The sequence below is a fragment of the Neolamprologus multifasciatus genome, chromosome 23 (assembly GCF_963576455.1).
Source record: "Neolamprologus multifasciatus chromosome 23, fNeoMul1.2, whole genome shotgun sequence".
Taxonomy (NCBI): Eukaryota; Metazoa; Chordata; class Actinopteri; order Cichliformes; family Cichlidae; genus Neolamprologus; species Neolamprologus multifasciatus.
Genome location: NC_140460.1, coordinates 455001 through 472067, shown reverse-complemented (window position 1 = coordinate 472067; position 17067 = coordinate 455001). Strand labels below are relative to the sequence as shown.

The 17067-nt window shown below is 43.4% G+C and overlaps 2 protein-coding genes across 5 annotated transcripts in view; both read right to left on the bottom strand.

Annotated features, from left to right (window-relative positions):
- Positions 1-1062: 1062 nt before the first annotated feature.
- Positions 1063-9852, bottom strand: mindy4 (MINDY lysine 48 deubiquitinase 4). Of its 2 annotated transcripts, XM_085152168.1 has the most exons (18): positions 9104-9852; positions 8713-8832; positions 8451-8635; positions 8091-8349; positions 7778-8013; positions 7626-7678; positions 6813-6925; positions 6601-6717; positions 6430-6521; positions 6148-6249; positions 5936-5999; positions 5731-5796; positions 5576-5643; positions 5424-5487; positions 4777-4938; positions 2981-3161; positions 2419-2497; positions 1063-2287 (listed from the first exon to the last, which is right to left on the bottom strand). In XM_085152168.1, exons 1-18 carry the CDS (start codon positions 9161-9163, stop codon positions 2239-2241), a joined length of 2070 nt encoding a protein of 689 aa, XP_085008294.1. In that variant the 5' UTR covers positions 9164-9852; the 3' UTR covers positions 1063-2238. The 2 variants fall into 2 exon arrangements, with proteins under 2 accessions (XP_085008294.1, XP_085008295.1); XM_085152169.1 differs by lacking the exons at positions 1063-2287; positions 2419-2497 and having other exon boundaries at positions 3016-3157; positions 9104-9851.
- A 4150-nt stretch (positions 9853-14002) lies between these two features.
- nexn (nexilin (F actin binding protein)) overlaps positions 14003-17067 on the bottom strand; it is an 11365-nt gene continuing 8300 nt past the window's right edge. The window contains exons 9-15 of one of the 3 annotated variants that reach the window (XM_085152164.1): positions 16460-16651; positions 16101-16145; positions 15669-15863; positions 15345-15566; positions 15068-15253; positions 14631-14991; positions 14003-14494 (exon numbers count right to left, since the gene is read on the bottom strand). In XM_085152164.1, coding sequence (XP_085008290.1) covers positions 14481-14494; positions 14631-14991; positions 15068-15253; positions 15345-15566; positions 15669-15863; positions 16101-16145; positions 16460-16651 — 1215 coding nt within the window. In that variant the 3' untranslated portion in view covers positions 14003-14480. Of the gene's footprint in view, positions 14992-15067; positions 15254-15344; positions 15567-15668; positions 15864-16100; positions 16146-16459; positions 16652-17067 lie in introns of all 3 variants that reach the window. The other 2 variants (XM_085152163.1, XM_085152165.1) reach the window with 2 other exon arrangements.

Sequence of the window (17067 nt, the reverse complement as noted above, 5' to 3'; positions counted from 1 at the left end):
CAGGCCGTTCAGCTCTGCAAGAGACCTCATGACGAGCAACTCAATTGACAGGAACGCAAGTTTCTTTATGGGCTTCCAAGTCGTAGTTTCCTCATAGAACTGGATTCTTTTAATTTATTGCGCACTAGTCATTTATAGCTACTATCCATGAAAAGGATGTGACTAGATAAATCTATTCACATTTAAAATAGGATGAAGCAACGTTGAGAAGAGAGCCGGAGATGAATAAGAACTAATAACTGAATTAAAGTGGTGCATAAACACGTGAAGAAACGCAGTGCATCATGGGAATCCCAGCAGCCTCGGCTGTCTGTATCATAACTAAGGATTCCTTGTTTAACAGCTTTAAACAAAACTTTTAACAAAATGTTTGATAAACGTAAAGAATATTTGCTGTAAAACATTTAAATCGGAATTCACTTTGTGGTGAACGGTGCATGAAGCCTTTCTTCTTCTTCTTCTTATACTTTTATAATATTGTCCTGTGAGCTCTCTGGGTTGTAGTCTGGATGAAGGTGCTCTAAAATGGTACAAAAAACCATTTATTTAATAAACAATAAACCCAAAATACATTTAATCATTACCCAAAACGAAAAGTTAAACAGGCATGTAAGAAACACTGTTTAGCTCTTTATTCCTAAAAGTGGTTGAATTTTTATCATTTTTTCTACGAGCTGATGAGTCTCATTTACTGAAGAGCATTCCTGTGAGTTTGGTCCAAAACGTTTCTGGATGCATTTGATGGATAAATGCAAAGATGGAGCTCGGTATAGTTTTAGTTTCGGCTGCCTGTCGAGCACAGTCAGCAGCTAACACTGTGATCACCAATCGTTGGTTTGTGTTCAGGACTGTTCCTTTATTTCTCTTTAAAAACAATACAAGTGCTCACCGTGCTCACACAGCGGTGACCTGCTATTACAGACCTGCTATTGAAACAGAGCATCAACTCACAATAAGTAGTCCATTAAAGCTGCTGTCTTTGCATGTGTGTCAACTGGGCGGCGGTGGATGGCAGCAGAGGATGCAGTGCTTAGTGTAGAAAACATCGAGCATGGAGACAGCTGAGGTATTCAATTATTTTATTGTCCACACAGGTGGTTCGTCCAACGTGAACAAGCATCAAGGCAATTATGAGGAATGTCACACTCACTAAAAGTTAATCTAGATTACATGTGTGGCATGTCACAAGTCCTGAAAATAATAATAGTTACATATATTTTGTATAGAGCGCTTTTGAGAATCAGTCCATTTACCAAATATTATCAGAGAGAAATCAAATTTATTTAGTGTAAAATGTGGAGACGATGCTTTTATGTTAAAAGGAGCAGCTGACAGCAGAAGGCCACTGCGGTGAACGCTGTCCTGCAGCAACACATCTAAAACATTCACATATTCTTATTGCTAAACTTTCAAAGACCAACTATTCCCCAAAACATCGTAAATGTCCGTCAGCAGGATCAGGCTGTGACAGACGACGCGATGCACAACGCTTCGTCTCAGACGGACCAAACAGTAACGCTGAAGTGCAATCAAAAGGTCCTGGGAGCGTTCCAGTTACGCGTGAATGGATCGTGGTCGTGTGCATCAGCTGACGCGCTGCCATCAGAAATAAAAACGTCGTTTTAAGAACGTCGTTATTATTAGGAAACGTTTTGGCCTGAACAAAATGTGTCAACATTAAAGTGTTTCCTCGGCTCTGTTTTTATGTTTCTGTTACTTTGTTACCTTTAAAGTCAACTGAGGACAAAACCTGCAGATTATGGCGAGCGCTGCGGCTCTTCGTGGACCGCCCCGGCTTCATTTTACAGACTATAATATATATATATATATATATATATATATATATATATAATAAAAACACACAAACTGTAACTAAGCTGAGTCATTATTCAGAGAGATGTTGCACAACCAACATCAGGAGTGCACGTATCTTTGTGACCAGCGGCAGATGCGCCTCTAAAAGTTTAACTGCGGAGCTCAGAAGCAGCACTTTGGGATTCAAAATAAATAAATATCCAGTAAAAAGCTGACTGCCAGGGAATGTGGCAGGAGAACAAAGGAACTGCTTCGAAAAGGGCGGCCAAATTTAAACGGGTCACAGTTTTCACTTTCTTACGGGCTCGGGCTCTGAAGCTTTCGATCGCACTTTTCTGTGTCCAATGTCAAGTTCATACTTAATAAAACCAACGTGAAGTAAACCAGCAGAATAACAAAAGCAAACTGAAAACAGATGGTCACTCAGAGAATAGGCTCCGTGTCATTCCAGCTGACAAATGCATCCTTCCACCTGCAAGAAGAAGAACAGACTCGTCTGTTAAAGCTTCGAAACTCGTTACAGGATTAAAAGGAATTTGAATAAAGCAAAACATGTCGAAACATTTTGTTGTTTCAGGGATCTGTGTGTGTGACGGCTCTCACCTTGTTCGGATACAGAGCTCCAGAGGAGGAGTGAGGTCAGTCTCCACATCCTGGCTGCTCTGGGACAATCTGCCGACAGCTAGAAGTAAAAACATTTTCATTTCGCAGCTTTAGGAACACTAAAGCAACGACATCTGACTGAAAACAGGTCACGATTAACCCGACACATTTTAGACGTCATGTAAGACAGCGGTCTCCAACCTTTTTTGCTCCACGGACCGGTTTATGCCCGACAATATTTTCACGGACCGGCCTTTAAGGTGTCGCGGATAAATACAACAAAATAAAACTAGTACCGGTACCGAAAAAAAGAAGATTTATTCATAACACACGTGAAAAGACCCAGGAAAACCGAGTAAACGATAAAAACGATAACAAAATAACCCTGAAAACCGATAAAAACCCTGAAAACTATACATTTCACACCCGAGCCTCAACTCTCGCGGCCCGGTACCAAACGACTCACGGCCCAGTCCGAGGCCCGGGGGTTGTAAGAGCGTTATAGACAGACTGGAAACACGGGGCTGCAGACAAAGACAATCAGATGAACGATGCTACGTACAAACAGTGAGGCGGATCTCCTCCTGCTGGTTGGCCAGTCCATCGAAATAGTAGAGGTCGAACTCCGTGCCGCCGCCCTCGTTGGTCAACAGCTCCCTCTGCAGGCCGAACAGCACGCTGAAGTGGCTTTCACTGCACACCACCCAGATGGGGTAGCGTGGAGTCTTCAGGTAAGCTCCTACCTTAGAAGAAGAAAGCCAATCGTTTTTCAGGTGATTCACCTTTGATCACATCAGCCATCAGCATTACTGCTCTGTACGTAAGCCACACCCATCTTAACCATTTATTCCCGACGACCTGATGTGAAGACGTCTCGCGTGTAAGACGCCAACGAAGCGAACTACGACAGAGTCGACGTAACAGAAGGTCGCCGAGCAGCAGAGGAGTGAAGTCAGACACAGATGGTGCTCCGAGATTTCATGAGTTTGGAAGCTCTGCACCGGCCAAAGAAAAAACTGCAACAGCTTTAAAGGATTTGGGTGTTTTTGGAGCTTTTGGTGTCCCAAGTGTGCGCAAAAACAGCTGAGCCGTGACGCAAACCCATATCCCCCTTATTCAAACTTTTCAACCATGAGAGGAAAACCCTCCTGACCTCAGGGTGTGACCTGACCAGACAGTCTGTGAAATTCAGCCCCTTAACCCTTTAAAACCGGTCAGGCCGGCACCGGGCACGCTCCGTTTTGCTTTTAAATCCTTGTAGAACTGCAACCACGTGAGCTAGCGCAATAATGTTTTTTGCATATGAAACCGGAGGAGTTGTACTTACATCTTATGCCATCAGCTTGTCCTCGGTCACAGTTTCCTTCCACATATAGTTTTGCAAAAACTGCATAAAAAGCACTTGCAGCAACAAAATCATAATATTCCAGAAACACGCTTTGCTGATCCGATCAGCTGTTCATAACACTTCCTACGTCCATCAGCACGAACTATCGCATGTCCGCCATGACCTGCCCGAAACCGGAAGTGACGTCATTTTCACGGAAATGTAGTTTTTTTTTACCATCAGGACCTCATGAGCCTATACTGGTGTTTTTAAAAGTTATGTTTGACTTTATGACTTTCTGTGTGGTTTCTGGGATGCTTAGGACTCATATTGCACTGCTGGAAATAGTTTATTTTGATGCATATGCTGCTTTTTTGCAAATTTGCATCATAATATTTATTTTCGTTTTTCCTGCAGTGTATAAAAATTGGTGTATTTCAAAAATAAAACTATGAAGACACTCAAAATAAATTTCCTGTGGTGGGAAACTATTTTGTGCAACTTTTTTGTATTTACAGTTTTGAGGGATAAGCCTCTTAAATTTCTCTAACTAGAAATATATGTTAAAAAAACAAAAACGATTTTACATTTTTTTGTAGTTTATTGCACTTTTTTGCAATTTATGTAATTACTATGCACTTAATGCAGACATATTATTAAAATTTAGGCTGTAATGGTTGTATTGATGTATAGCAACTTGAAATGCTCCCAAAAATGGCTCCACAGCATGTAAACATATAATATAAGCTCTGGCGCACTTGGTTCTATGGCAGGTCTTAAAGGGTTAATAATGAGTTCACTCATTTACAAACACGCTACAAGTTTTTAGGAAAACTCCAGTTAAAAATGAAGATTTCTGAGTACTGGTTTCCAAATGCTGCGTCACACATGTTGACTTGAATATCATATAGATTCTGTAATAGTTTAAGAATATACTTCCTCATCCTCAGAGTGAACGATGGGCCTGAAGTCAGCGTTTGTAACATGAATCAAACTGGTATGTGGTCTGTTAGAGGGTCGGTGTTTCTCACCTTACAGATGTTATAATGTTCAAACAAGGACAGCAGGCCGACGTCACAGTGACCTTTGACCCCTTTGAGCAGAGTCATGTTGCCGTTGCCCGAGTCCAGCTCCACGTCATCATCAAACACATTGGAAACTGCTCTGCCGCACAGCAACAGGTTGACCAGCTCCTGGTGAGAAAACACAGTTATTACTGTGTCGTGTTTCTGTGTGTTACCTCCTGTAAAGCTCAGACAGATAAAAGCTTTGGAGGTTGGGTACGTCCACCAAGGTTTCTACAAGTTCAACTTAATGATCTGTTGGTCAAAAAAAAAAAAAGCCCTTATAACTTTGAAAGTATGGTTCTTCTAAGCGCGGCGCGTACTGTCAACACGTATGTTCAAAAACAACAAAGACAACATGAAGAAATGTTCCTGTGACAGTAAACGGCACAGAGAGCGAGCGGCCGAGCGTTTCATTGCTTTTTCACTGCTCAGTTAAAGAGTATTGTTGAGGATTTAGTGACACCTAGAGGCGAATCTTCCAAACTAAACTTTAAAGACACCTGATGTCGCAGCATCACTGCAAACAGCAGATTTTAGATTTACAGCCCAGAAACACAACAACACTTTAAAAGCTGATGTCACAGCATCACAGCATCCAACTAGCACAATACCTGTGTGCAGTACCCATGGGCTCCAATCAGCGTGGTGGTGGGCACATCCATATCTTCCTGCACTCTAAACAAAGAAGAAGCACATCACAGTTGTTTCACAGTCTGGTTCCAGCAACTTTATTCTGCATAAAAGGTGTTTTTAAAAAAAGTACTTTTGAATGGATCGCGAGAGAACAGCAGACACAGTCAGCAGCACGCAGCCCAACATCCCAGGTTCAAACTGTGGGGAAAAGCAGATAAAAAGGAAAGTGGATGATAAAGTTTTGTGTCCTCAGAGGGAAAAGGAGAAGAAACGTGATTCTCTCACTTGCTCAACATGCTGCTCAAGGATCAACTCCAGGTCTCTGAGGTTCTCCACAGTCAAACAGGTGATCTAGAACAAAGACGAGTCGTAAAACTTCAGCAGAACAAAGCTTCCTGGTTATGGCTGTTTGACAAATATCCTTTTATGAACCTCACCAGTTATCTCACATTCACTCTGATTAGCTTCAGTGCAAATATAAAACATGTACCTTTTCAAGCACCCCCTCAGATCTGTAGGGTCGAGCTGCGATGAACTGATTTCTCCCTGAATTTCTGTTTCGAAACAACAAAATCACAGCAACACCTTCAGAAACGTAGCGACGCGAGAGCAGACTCACACCAACGCACTTCTTAACATCTGTATCTGCAGATATCACACCAATAAAACGGTTGTGTGCGTCAGTAAAACTGGAGATCTCACATTGCAACCGTGGCTTGTTTTTCCTCGCCAGCCCTCCACAAGATCTCAGCCAGAGCTAAAACGAGACTCTTTCTCCTGATGCTGTTGGACGGTCTTAACCTCCTGAAGGGGGAAAAAAATCTCATGTGAGTGAGAAGCGGCCGTCTCTGGTAATAACACGGTTGAAACTGAAATACAGAAGTCACCTGCTGAATATCATTCCCTCGTGTGAAGTAACAGCTTTAGAAAGTGACTGGAATAAAGTGCTCGGAGGTTCATGCCATGAACTAAAGGGTGACTTACTGCAGGCCCACTGTACAGCTCTCAGTGCTTTCAAACAGCAGTTTCTTGAGAACAAAGGCTTGAACAGACGCCAGAACTCCACACGGACCTCCCTTAAAAAATTCAAAGCCACAATTAAATAAAGCCTGTGAAAATAAAAACAATTTAAGCATCTGGCTTGATTAAAATCACCTTTCTCTGCACAATCCCATATCGGAGGTCATGCGTGTCTGAGAACGTGAAGCCCTGATTCCTCCACTCAATATTGAAGCAATTTAGGCTGGAACCAAGAAGAAGTGTTTTTAATTCCTAGAGGGAATAAACGGAAAACAAAGACATAATCAAAGGCAACCGCAGAAAGTCTGCGCAGCAGTTTGAGAGAAACGCTGGTGTGAATCACCCACCGTGGCAGTGCGCTGGTCCATCGGCCGACCGGCAAGGCTGCGTTCGGGAAAGGTTCCCCGCAGAGGGGCGTCGCAGAGTTCTCGCAGGTCGTCATCATAATCCTCGATGTCATCTAAAAAAGTAACACAAATATATCCATGAAAATCAAAAGTTAGTTGTTTTCAAAGGGCGAGAAACAATCAGTGAAGCCTCGGACCGCACATACAGAAAGAATTTGCCCTAAAATAAACTTTACGATTAGATGAAGACAGACTAATGCCGCTTTTAAACGATGAGTTCCCTTTTAATGGGAAACGATTATCCAAACCTTAAACTAATAACTGGTTGTGCCACAAACAGCAATTTTGGACCAGTTTTTTGGGAGAATTGCTTCAATCCAGTCACAATGGGGGCTTTTTTTTGCCCTTTTTGTTTAAGGTCATTCCAAAAGTGTGAGTATTTGTTTTGCTGCCGGTGTGCTTCAGGGCTTTGTGCACTTGAGCTTCACAAACAAACGTATGATTAAACATTCTCCTTCTGGATTTTATAGCAGAGAGCAGAATTTGTGGTTCCATCAATTACATCAGTCATTCGGGTCTCAAAGCAGCGAGGCAGCCATCGAACTAATACTACTGACTCATCAGGGAGAGTCAGGGTGTGGCTGCTGACATCCACCTCAGCTTTAACCACTTTGTATTTACTCGGGTTATCACGCTCTAAGGTTTGTTTGGTTTTCTGAATGCTTAGGTGACAAATCTGCAAAAGAAATCAATAAATCAATAATCAGAAAGGGACAAACACTTTCTAACAGCCCTGTACTGCACAGCACTTACCCAAGACCATCGCAGACGCATCCAGATCAGCCACACTCGGCCTGGTCTTTGCTCTAAAAAGGAAAACAACGTGTAAATATTGAGAACAAAGCCTGGGAAAGCACGAAGCCATTACTTATTATGTGGAGTCAAACAACTTAAAGCTATTTTACTTTGTTGTCGTCACCATGTTCAGTCTCACTCGTTCAAAGCTGTTTTCACTCGGGGTTCTCTGGGAAACACTCGGCGCCTCGTGGCCCCCTCGTACACAGTCAGCTGAGCCGATTCCACTTCTGCTGCCTTGTAAACTTCCAGTCACTAAACGTCCATCCTGAGTGGGTCTGGTCTCCTCTTCTCCTCTGAGCAGTGGCTGGGACACCTTTCGACTGTTACGTTTTCTGTTTGATTCCTGAAAGGAGAAAGTGAGGGATTAACAGCAGACGAGCACGCAATCACATATGTTTTTAGGCATAAAAGCTTTAGTACCTGGGGTACCGGTCCAGCCAATATGCCTCTCCTAATGCGATTAGTTCTGCTCCTTTGGGTGGTCTCAGAGGTGTTTTTTTCTGGTTCTTTTTGGATTAAGCTCTTCTTGTCTTGGAGGGAATCCATCGCTGGATGGTCTTTTTGAACTCCTAGGTCAGGACCCCGGAAACCTGTCTGACTATTACTGGACTTTCTATCGTTTGCTGGCATCAGTGAAGCATTTGTAGCTTGAGAAGTGAATGTTGCTGTTATATCAAGCCTGTGAAAGAGAACAGCATATTCATTTAAGCACATTATTACAAAAAAAAGAAAGTAAAATCAGTAGAAAATAATGCCTCACAAACGCTGCCTGTAAAATACCTCGATCTGGTCTGTTTGCTTGGAACAGAAGCCGGGGTGCTGTCCTCCTCTCCTCCATCATCCATCGAACTAGTTTGGGCTCTCCGTGGGGAAACCTCACTGCTCACCGGTTTCTCATTCTTCACTTGTTCAATGAGATGCTTTACAATAACCTCCAGTAATGTTTTCAGAGGGTTATTGTGAAGCTGCAGTGACAGAGAGATCAGCTACACGCGTTACCTGTTGTGCACCACAGCAGTCACCTTGCAGCTTTAACACTTACCTTGTTCTTCCTGTAGAGATCGTCAATGCTGAGGATCTGCCTCAGCTCCGACCTGTTGTTGATACTGGCCTCTGTGCGCGGATGCTCCTCATCCATGCAGGCAATAGTCCTCTTGAGCCCCTGAACAACATTTCCAACAAAAACAAACAAACTGGGAATTAGTCTATTTATTTTTACTCATATTGCGAAAGCTTGCATCTTGGTCGCATGCACTGCTGCTACGTTGCACGTTTTCTTATTTTAAATAAAGCAGAGCTGCTTACAGATACGCTCGCTGGAGCAGAGTCGCATCGATATAAACTAGCAGCTAGCTAGCTAGCAGTGTTAGCGGTTTGCACAGAAACGCTGTGATGGGCTATCAGTCTGAATTACCACACGTTAGCCGACTTACCTTACGACTCAAATACTCCCGTACAAGGGACGAAGACACCTCTTCGACTGAAGGGACCATGCCGAGGACGAGTCTGTCCGTGTTAGCATAAATGATCAACAAGAAGCGGCCATGGTGTTAGCAAACAACAGCGGGATGCTGCGCCGACAGCACTGAAGAGCTGAGTTAGCTGCTTATTGTTAAGGTCGTAATAAATTATGGCTGGGTGCAGTTTAGGTTCAAACAGGGTGAAAAACATGCAATCTCCACACGGTGTCGTGGGGTGTCCTCGCGGGGGCTACAGCTCCGTGAAACTGCGGCCCTTTCAGACCCTGTACGGCTGCCGGCTGCGTTACCATGGCAAAGCTAGTCGTTCACGGACGCTTCGAGCCTTTTCGATGCCCTAGGCCAGCGGTCCCCAACCCCCGGGCCTCGGACCGGTACCGGTCCGTGAGTCGTTTGGTACCGGGCCGCGAGAGTTGAGGCTCAGGTGTGAAATGTATAGTTTTCAGGGTTTTTATCGGTTTTCAGCGTTATTTTGTTATCGTTTTTATCGTTAACTCAGTTTTCCTGGGTCTTTTCACGTGTGTTAGGAATAAATTTTCTTTTTTTCGGTACCGGTACTAGTTTTATTTTGTTGTATTTATCCGCGACACCTTAAAGGCCGGTCAGTGAAAATATTGTTGGGCATAAACCGGTCCGTGGCGCAAAAAAGGTTGGAGACCGCTGCCCTAGGCTACTTTAGCTAGCCTTGGTGCCCCTCTCTCAGGTTTGTGGAGAGGTACACTCATTCTATCAGGTACAGCTCGGTAGCACTGGATTGGACCCCCCCCCCCCCTCTTTTTGAGTGATTTGTTCACTACACATGATGCAAATCTCCTGTTGCACCACATCCCAAAGCGGCTCTATAGATTGAGATGTGGTTACTGTGGAAACCATGTGAGTACAGTGACGTCACTCATGTTCAAGAAACCAGTGTGGGATGATTTGATATCTAAATACCACAGAGATGCACCACAGATAATAAATCAATATTTTATCTTACATTGTTTGTTATGGACAATAAACAGCTCAGGAGCTGCTGCTGAAATGATGTTTCATCCTTAATTTAAATACATCATCACTGTGATTTTTTAAATATTTGATTCATGATCATTTCCCCTCCGTGACTGTTAAGTTTGGAGAAATCAGTGTGATTGTAAACAAGTGTCACTATTTCAATTATCACACCCTCCCAACAAAGAGGAACAATGTGTGCTTGGAGATGAGAGAAGTCAAAAGGAACAGACTGCCCATGAAATAATCGCTGTGCAGAAAAATATCTTAGAGCTTTATGTGACCTTGTATCTAATCCATGTGTCTGAAAGTGCTATGAAACTATGCTGGGAATGGTTCAAACAAGCTGACAGGACTGCTCCTCAGCGTCCTCTCAGATTATTACAAATTTGCTTCTTCTTGCAAGAATAAAAGAAAAAGCTTTTTCAGCACATCGATCGGGGTCTTCATTGCCTTGGTTTTTATTAAAGTGGTGTCACCTCTGGATTTATCTGACATTCCGGTTCTTCAAGCCAGATCCTACATCCCAGCCCTTTGCCAAAAATAAGGAACCTGCAAATTGTGGGAGGCCTTGGAACCATTGCTGGATACCTTATTACTCCCACTGACCACAAATTCAAAAGACCTCTCCGACAACATTTGTGTTATCTGAATCTTATCCAATAAATTTACCAGGAAAATGTTTGATGATAAAATCAGACTTAAGTGTAATTCAAGTGCAAAGGGAAAGCGAGCCATCAGGTTAGCGAAAGAGAAGCTTGCTTGTTAAGTCATTGAAGGGCAGGGAACTTCTGCAACCTGATCCTCAATAACTTCTGATCTTTGCAGAAAAAGACGTAATTATGACATTTAAGACAACTTAGCAACAACTATCAGAACTACATTGTGCCTTATATTATAAACACAGATACCTGACCTGATTTAAATGATCATCAACAGATCAAAATGGGAAGCAAGCCACACACAAAGAGATGACGTCTGATGCACTGGGAACTACTTTGAGATAACAGCCACATTTAACTGTAGAGCCTTATTGAGCCACGGGCCATGCTTAAACAAACAGGAGGGATGGTACAAGGTTAGAAAGACTTCTGTTTATAATTTAGCTACATATTAATGGAAAAGATTAAACTGTAGTATATAGAAAAGATAACAAAGACCACTTTTTATCATTAGAGGAACATCGCCAAAATCAGACAGGTTTTGTCAAGCGACACTGCAGAGGTTCTTGTCCATGCATTTGTGTCCTCACGTATTGATTATTGTAACGCTCGTCTTTCTGGGCTTCCAAAGAAAAGTTTCAGAGGTGCAAAATGCAGCTGCTCGCATTTTAACAAGAACTGGGAAATTTGAGCACATTACCCTGTACTGAGATCTCTGCATTGGCTACCTTGTCAGGTTTGAGCAGATTTTAAGGTCCTGCTGCTCACCTACACGGCTTTAAACGGATCGGCACCTTCATACCTCTCCGACCTTTTACACCTTTATGTTCCACCCCGTGCTCTACGATCTCAGGACTCTGGCCTTCTAAAGGTTCCTAGAGCCAGAACAAAGACAGTTGGAGAGCTTTTTCTTTTCGTGCCCCGTTTCTGTGGAACAACCTCCCTCAAGGTATTAGGCAGGCTGCTCTGTGGAGGTTTTTAAAACTAAGCTGAAGACACATTTCTTCACCCTGTCTTACAGGTCTTAATTCTTTGCCTTTTAGTTTTTAAATTCTTATTGTACGTGTTGTGTTTTTACTTGTACTGCTATGTATCGCTTTTATTTATTCATCTTTTTACTTTCAAATAGCTGTACAGCACTTTGTTTGAAGGCATTTTATAAATAAAGTTATTATTATTATTATTATTATAAACAATATCAAGAAGATCAAAATACAAAGGGTATAAAGGGTAATAATACCTCACATGGAAAGCCATGAACTATGGAGTAAACGTGGAGTGCACAGCATGAGGACACGTATGACAACAATGTGAGAAAGAACATAGGAAGACTGAAGACGTAAATACACACATGAGGTAAGAGTGGAAACACCTGGGGACACAGCTGAACAGAACAAAAGAACCAAGGCTCACACACGAGACGAAGGACCACCAACGGCTGGGAAAAAGGATCACAAAGGGAATCAACTTAATATTACCTTGAAGATTAACCAGAAGCCAAACAGACTGCATGTCCTAGAACACATCGCACTTAAACAAGAGTTTATAAGCACACAGATTTCTCAGAACTTCATGAACTCTTGTTTAAGTGCGTCTGTTTCACCCCCTGCTGCGCAAGAGGAACAATGTGTTTTAAGACATGAGAGACGACAAAGGAACAGACTGACCTGAAATAATTGCCGTGCAGAGAAATATTGTTGACTTGTATGTGACCCTGTATCTAAACCATGTGTCTGAGAGTACTACGAGGAAAAGCTGAGGGGCCTGGCTCTCATCTTCCTCTCATTCTTGAAAGGTTACATTTATGTATTTGCAGTTTCCCACAGTCTTTTCTTATGAACATGTATAATGTTCTTTTATTATGTGCATGTCTTTATTGTTGTGTTTTCTCTGCACAGCTCTGTGTTGGACAAAAAGACGGTTTGGAGCCATGGTGCGCTGTCCATGTCTTAACTGATCATTCAAACACATTTTCAGCGTTTTTATGGAGAACTTTTCATTTTGATAAATTACCACCCACTGCATTTACAGTATAATACTTGTAATAAAAGTACAGTAACAGTAATTAGTGACTGAGCAGCCCGGGGCGTTTCAATTCATTCACCTGCACAGCTAAACGAACCCTGACAGCCGAGTGCTCATCTTAGCTAGCTAGGTCTCAGGAGCTAGCTAAGGACGGTAGTTACGGATTAGCTTACAAACACGTTTAACTTACCGAAACAGTGCAGCGGGGCCTCGGGTCCTTCTGTCGGGTAGTCCAGTTTACTGAAGAACACCTCAGGCTGTCAGGTTAAAACACTCGGTCGTGTTTGCGTAGCGTAAACGCTGGGCGTCCTCTCAGAGCCTACGCTCTATCTGCTATTCCCGAACAGAGATACGCAAGTTTCTCCGTGACTGCAGCTGTCAGTCAAAGCTCTTATGATGACGTTTCACCCCAATTTAACATCACCGCGGTAGGAATTAGAATCAAACTAATGGGAAAGGAGACCCCTTGAACATCAATCAGCGTGATGAGAACTATTGAAAACAAAAGAAAGAATCTTTGGAAAAAAATTATCTAAGGAGAATTAATTTATTTTAGTCTGACCCCAGTCCCATCCGCTAACATGGAGGAGGCGGGGTTTATGACCTATACTGCAGCCAGACACCAGGGGGCGATAGAAACGTTTTGGCTTCATTTTTGGGGAGCTGTCGCGTCGCCCATGTTTTCTACAGTCATTGGTTTGGAACCATGGTGCGCTGTCTATGTCTTAACTGATCATTCAAACACATTTTCAGCGTTTTTATGGAGAACTTTTCATTTTGATAAATTACCACCCACTGCATTTCATTGGTATCCAGCTCCATTCATTGTGCTATACTATGGATGCATGCTACACTGGGACGCTAGTGTTTGTGGAGTTTCCTCAGGTTGTGGTTGTGGATACTCATTCGTGAGGGGACGGTCCGTCCTTTCAGGCAACAGGTTGCAGTTTGTTGCTGCAAAGGTTGCAACAATGAAAGAAATCAACAATGCAGTTCTTTGTGTTCATTTTATTAAAAGGTTTTTTTTCTATTTATAATATACGACAAATAATCGGAAAAGTCTACTTTTATATTCATTATCACTCCTCGACAACTTTAAGTGTAGCACATTTAACACAAAAATGGTTGGTGCATGTTTATCTGTAGAGGCTGCAAGTAAAACTCAGGGATGCAGCTGTTTTGCTCCTGCAACATGTGGCTGCCTCTAAATCGTCCATATAACTGCTGTTCTTTAAGTGAATGCACATCTTACATTTAACATTTCAATACCTCAAACTTAACATTTGCCATTTATGGACCAAAACGTGTGATATTTACAGAACAATGCAGGAAATGTGCTGGTATGACGAATATTGTCAGGGCCGCGCAGGAGAGATCGTTTTGACGTTTTGGTGCAGCCCTTGTCGTGGGAACAAGAATTGCGTCTGTTTTTGGCACAGGTATCATCTTCCATCCTACAGTATGCAGCTTTACATTTGAGCAATACGTAAACAACATCTTGTCTTTGTTTTTTGCATATGTGTGTTATGTGTCCCTCCCTTAGGAATGCCAAGCATACTGCTATTTCCTTCCCTCTGTTTGACAATGCCAGGAGGGACGACGTTTTACAACAGGAGTGAGAGACAGAGGGAAACTCTCCAGAACACGAGGCGGCATCAGTAGTCGTAAGCTGCAAGAAAGAAACAGAAGAGCGGTTATCCAACTCGCCGTCTGGCAGAGTCTACGAGGAAGAGGAGCATGCGATCCACTTCGTGAAGAGAGGTTCATGTCCAGACGGGCATGCAATCACACCAAGGTGGTCTTACTTTCTATTGTGAGGATGCAGGTGCTTGCTGCCGTGCCTCTGCTGTTCACGGCCTTGCACATGTACTCTCCCTCGTCCTCGGGGAAGGTCTCCGGCAGGTAGAGGCAGTATGTCTCTCCTCTCTCTATGTACTGATAGTCCTCACAATCTTGAAGCACCTCTCCCTCAAACCACCAGGTCACCTCTGGCTTCGGTTCCCCGGTGATCTTTACGGTGAACCGAACTGGCTCAGAATCCACCACCGACTGGTTTTTGAGGGGCTTTTTAAACCACGGGGCCCCTGACCTGGCGTGATCCTCCTCATCTTCGTAAGCCGCAGAGCCGTTAATGATGCTGCCCTCGTCCTCCACGTCATCATCCTTCTGCAAACAGAGAACAAAACAAAAACATGTTCGTTTGTTGTCTCGGTGAAGTTTGTCATGAAAATGGAAGATTTACTTTTTGGAGCGCGGCATCGATCTCCTGCTGCTCAAACTGCATCCTCTGCAGTTTCTGCTCCTCTATCCTCCTCTGTTCCTCCTCCTCTCTTGCTTTGGCCATCTGCTCAAAGCGGGCTCGCATGTCCACTTTCTGTTTGAACGGTGACTCTTCGGCCCTCGCTGGAGTCGTTTCCTGGTCCTCATCCTCCGGAAAAAACAAAAACTTGGAATACACGCTGCCAAGATCATCTTCCATTGATATGAAAAAAAAAACACGTGCTATAAAGTGCTCTTACCTCCTGGAAGCGCTCAGCTTCTCTCTCCTTGATTTCATCATCGATGGCCTTCCTCTTGGCTCTCTCCATCTCGATCTTCTTCTGAATCTCCTCCTCAGTCAGCTGCTTGATCTTCTCAAACTTGGACTTGAGGCTTTTGGCCTGAATGGAGCCGGTTCTCTTGAGCTTAGTGAGCTCTTCGTACTCTTTGCTTACAACATCCGAGCTTTCATTTATTTCTTCCTGTAACGATATTTGGAACAACTTTAAACATTTAGTCACATTTTCCTGTAAAACACGACTCGACTGGCTGTCGTCTGATATCTTCAGCTGCTCGACACCGACCTCGCCCATCTCTTGTCTGAGTTGTTCGAATTCCTGCTTCTCTTGCTCCATTTTCTTTTTGCGCTCCTCTGCCTTGCGTCTCCTCTCAGCTTCCTCCTTCTCTTTCAGCAGCTCTTCAAAGTTGATCTCCAGTTTCCTGGGGTGCAGGGCTTCCTGAGACTCGCTCTTTACCATCCCTTCGTCCTCATCTAGTACCTAAACACACAAGCACCCACAAAAGTGTTTCAGCATTTTAATGTTTAATGCAATCCTGCAGCAGTAACGTCTTCAAATTGCAAAAGCAATTGCAAATCTAAAGCATTACAAACATTAGATAAACAGCTGCATGCAAAGAAACCCAAGATGCATCGTCTGGAGGCCACTGTGTCCTTGGATGTGTAGGGAACACATTGATAATAATTTATACTATATTTGAAACTGAAAATCTCTTACTGTTTCATCTCCACATGCAGACTTTTCCTGATCCAGACCAGGGCTCTTGAAGAAATAATTGAGACAAGGAAACAGCAGTGCAGTTGTGGCCCATCGTTACTGATGTGCAGCATGAATCTATTACAGACACTTCTGCAGGCTCATGTGTTGGCTTAATCCACTGATGCTGAACGAAACTGTGTTTGATTGTTTTACAACATCGTAAAACTGCTTTTTATGCATGTGTTCCTGCTCTGTAACAGGAGAGCTGAGCAGCAAAGCAGCAGCAAATCAACTTGAAGCTTTAACAGCACAACAAAGCTGTAACACATTAGTGATCAGTCCAACACATGCAGACTGTGCAAGTGATGGACATTTACCATGCTCTTGCGGGCCTCAGCAAACAGCCTCTTTTCCTCCTCCAGTCTCCTCTTAGCCTCCTCCTCTGCCCGTCTCTGCTCTTCCTCTCTCCTCTGGCGTTCCAGCTCCTCAAAGCTGACACATATCTTCCCGGGCTCACTGCCCTCCAGGTTCAGCAAGGCCATCAGCACCTCGTCATCCTCGTCTACGAGCTGAGTGAAAAAGTGCAAAGACCACATGAATGTTAGAAGTTTCTGACTGCCATGGTTTCAAAAAGCAGTTGATCGCACCGCCACACAGAGTAAAGGCAGCTTAGCTCTGCACAGAAAGCTCGATAATCATCCAGACTAGTTTGTTTCACTAACCAGGCCAACCAGCTGCTGACTAGAGCGTAACATTCAGTTGGCAGATGATCGCTTCCTCACGCACAAAATTTCCATCTACACTTTTAAGGCAAATGGTCTGTATTTGTATAGCTTTACTGGTCCCTAAGGACCCCAACTTCCGATTACAAGACGACCTGCCAACTCTTGAGCCACGATCGCCCCAGTATCAGGCAGTATCAGACTTTTGACAAACAAACTCATTGACATAATCAACAGATATGTATCCACTCTGAGAGAAATGT

Coding starts and splice junctions, on each gene's coding strand:
- mindy4 (XM_085152168.1), bottom strand. CDS start 9,163: ATGGTCCCTTCAGTCGAAGAGGTGTCTTCGTCCCTTGTACGGGAGTAT. Junction 6,250..6,429: donor AGCTGTACAGTGGGCCTGCA/GTAAGTCACCCT, acceptor TTCCCCCTTCAG/GAGGTTAAGACCGTCCAACA. Junction 4,939..5,423: donor CCCATGGGTACTGCACACAG/GTATTGTGCTAG, acceptor TTTTCTCACCAG/GAGCTGGTCAACCTGTTGCT.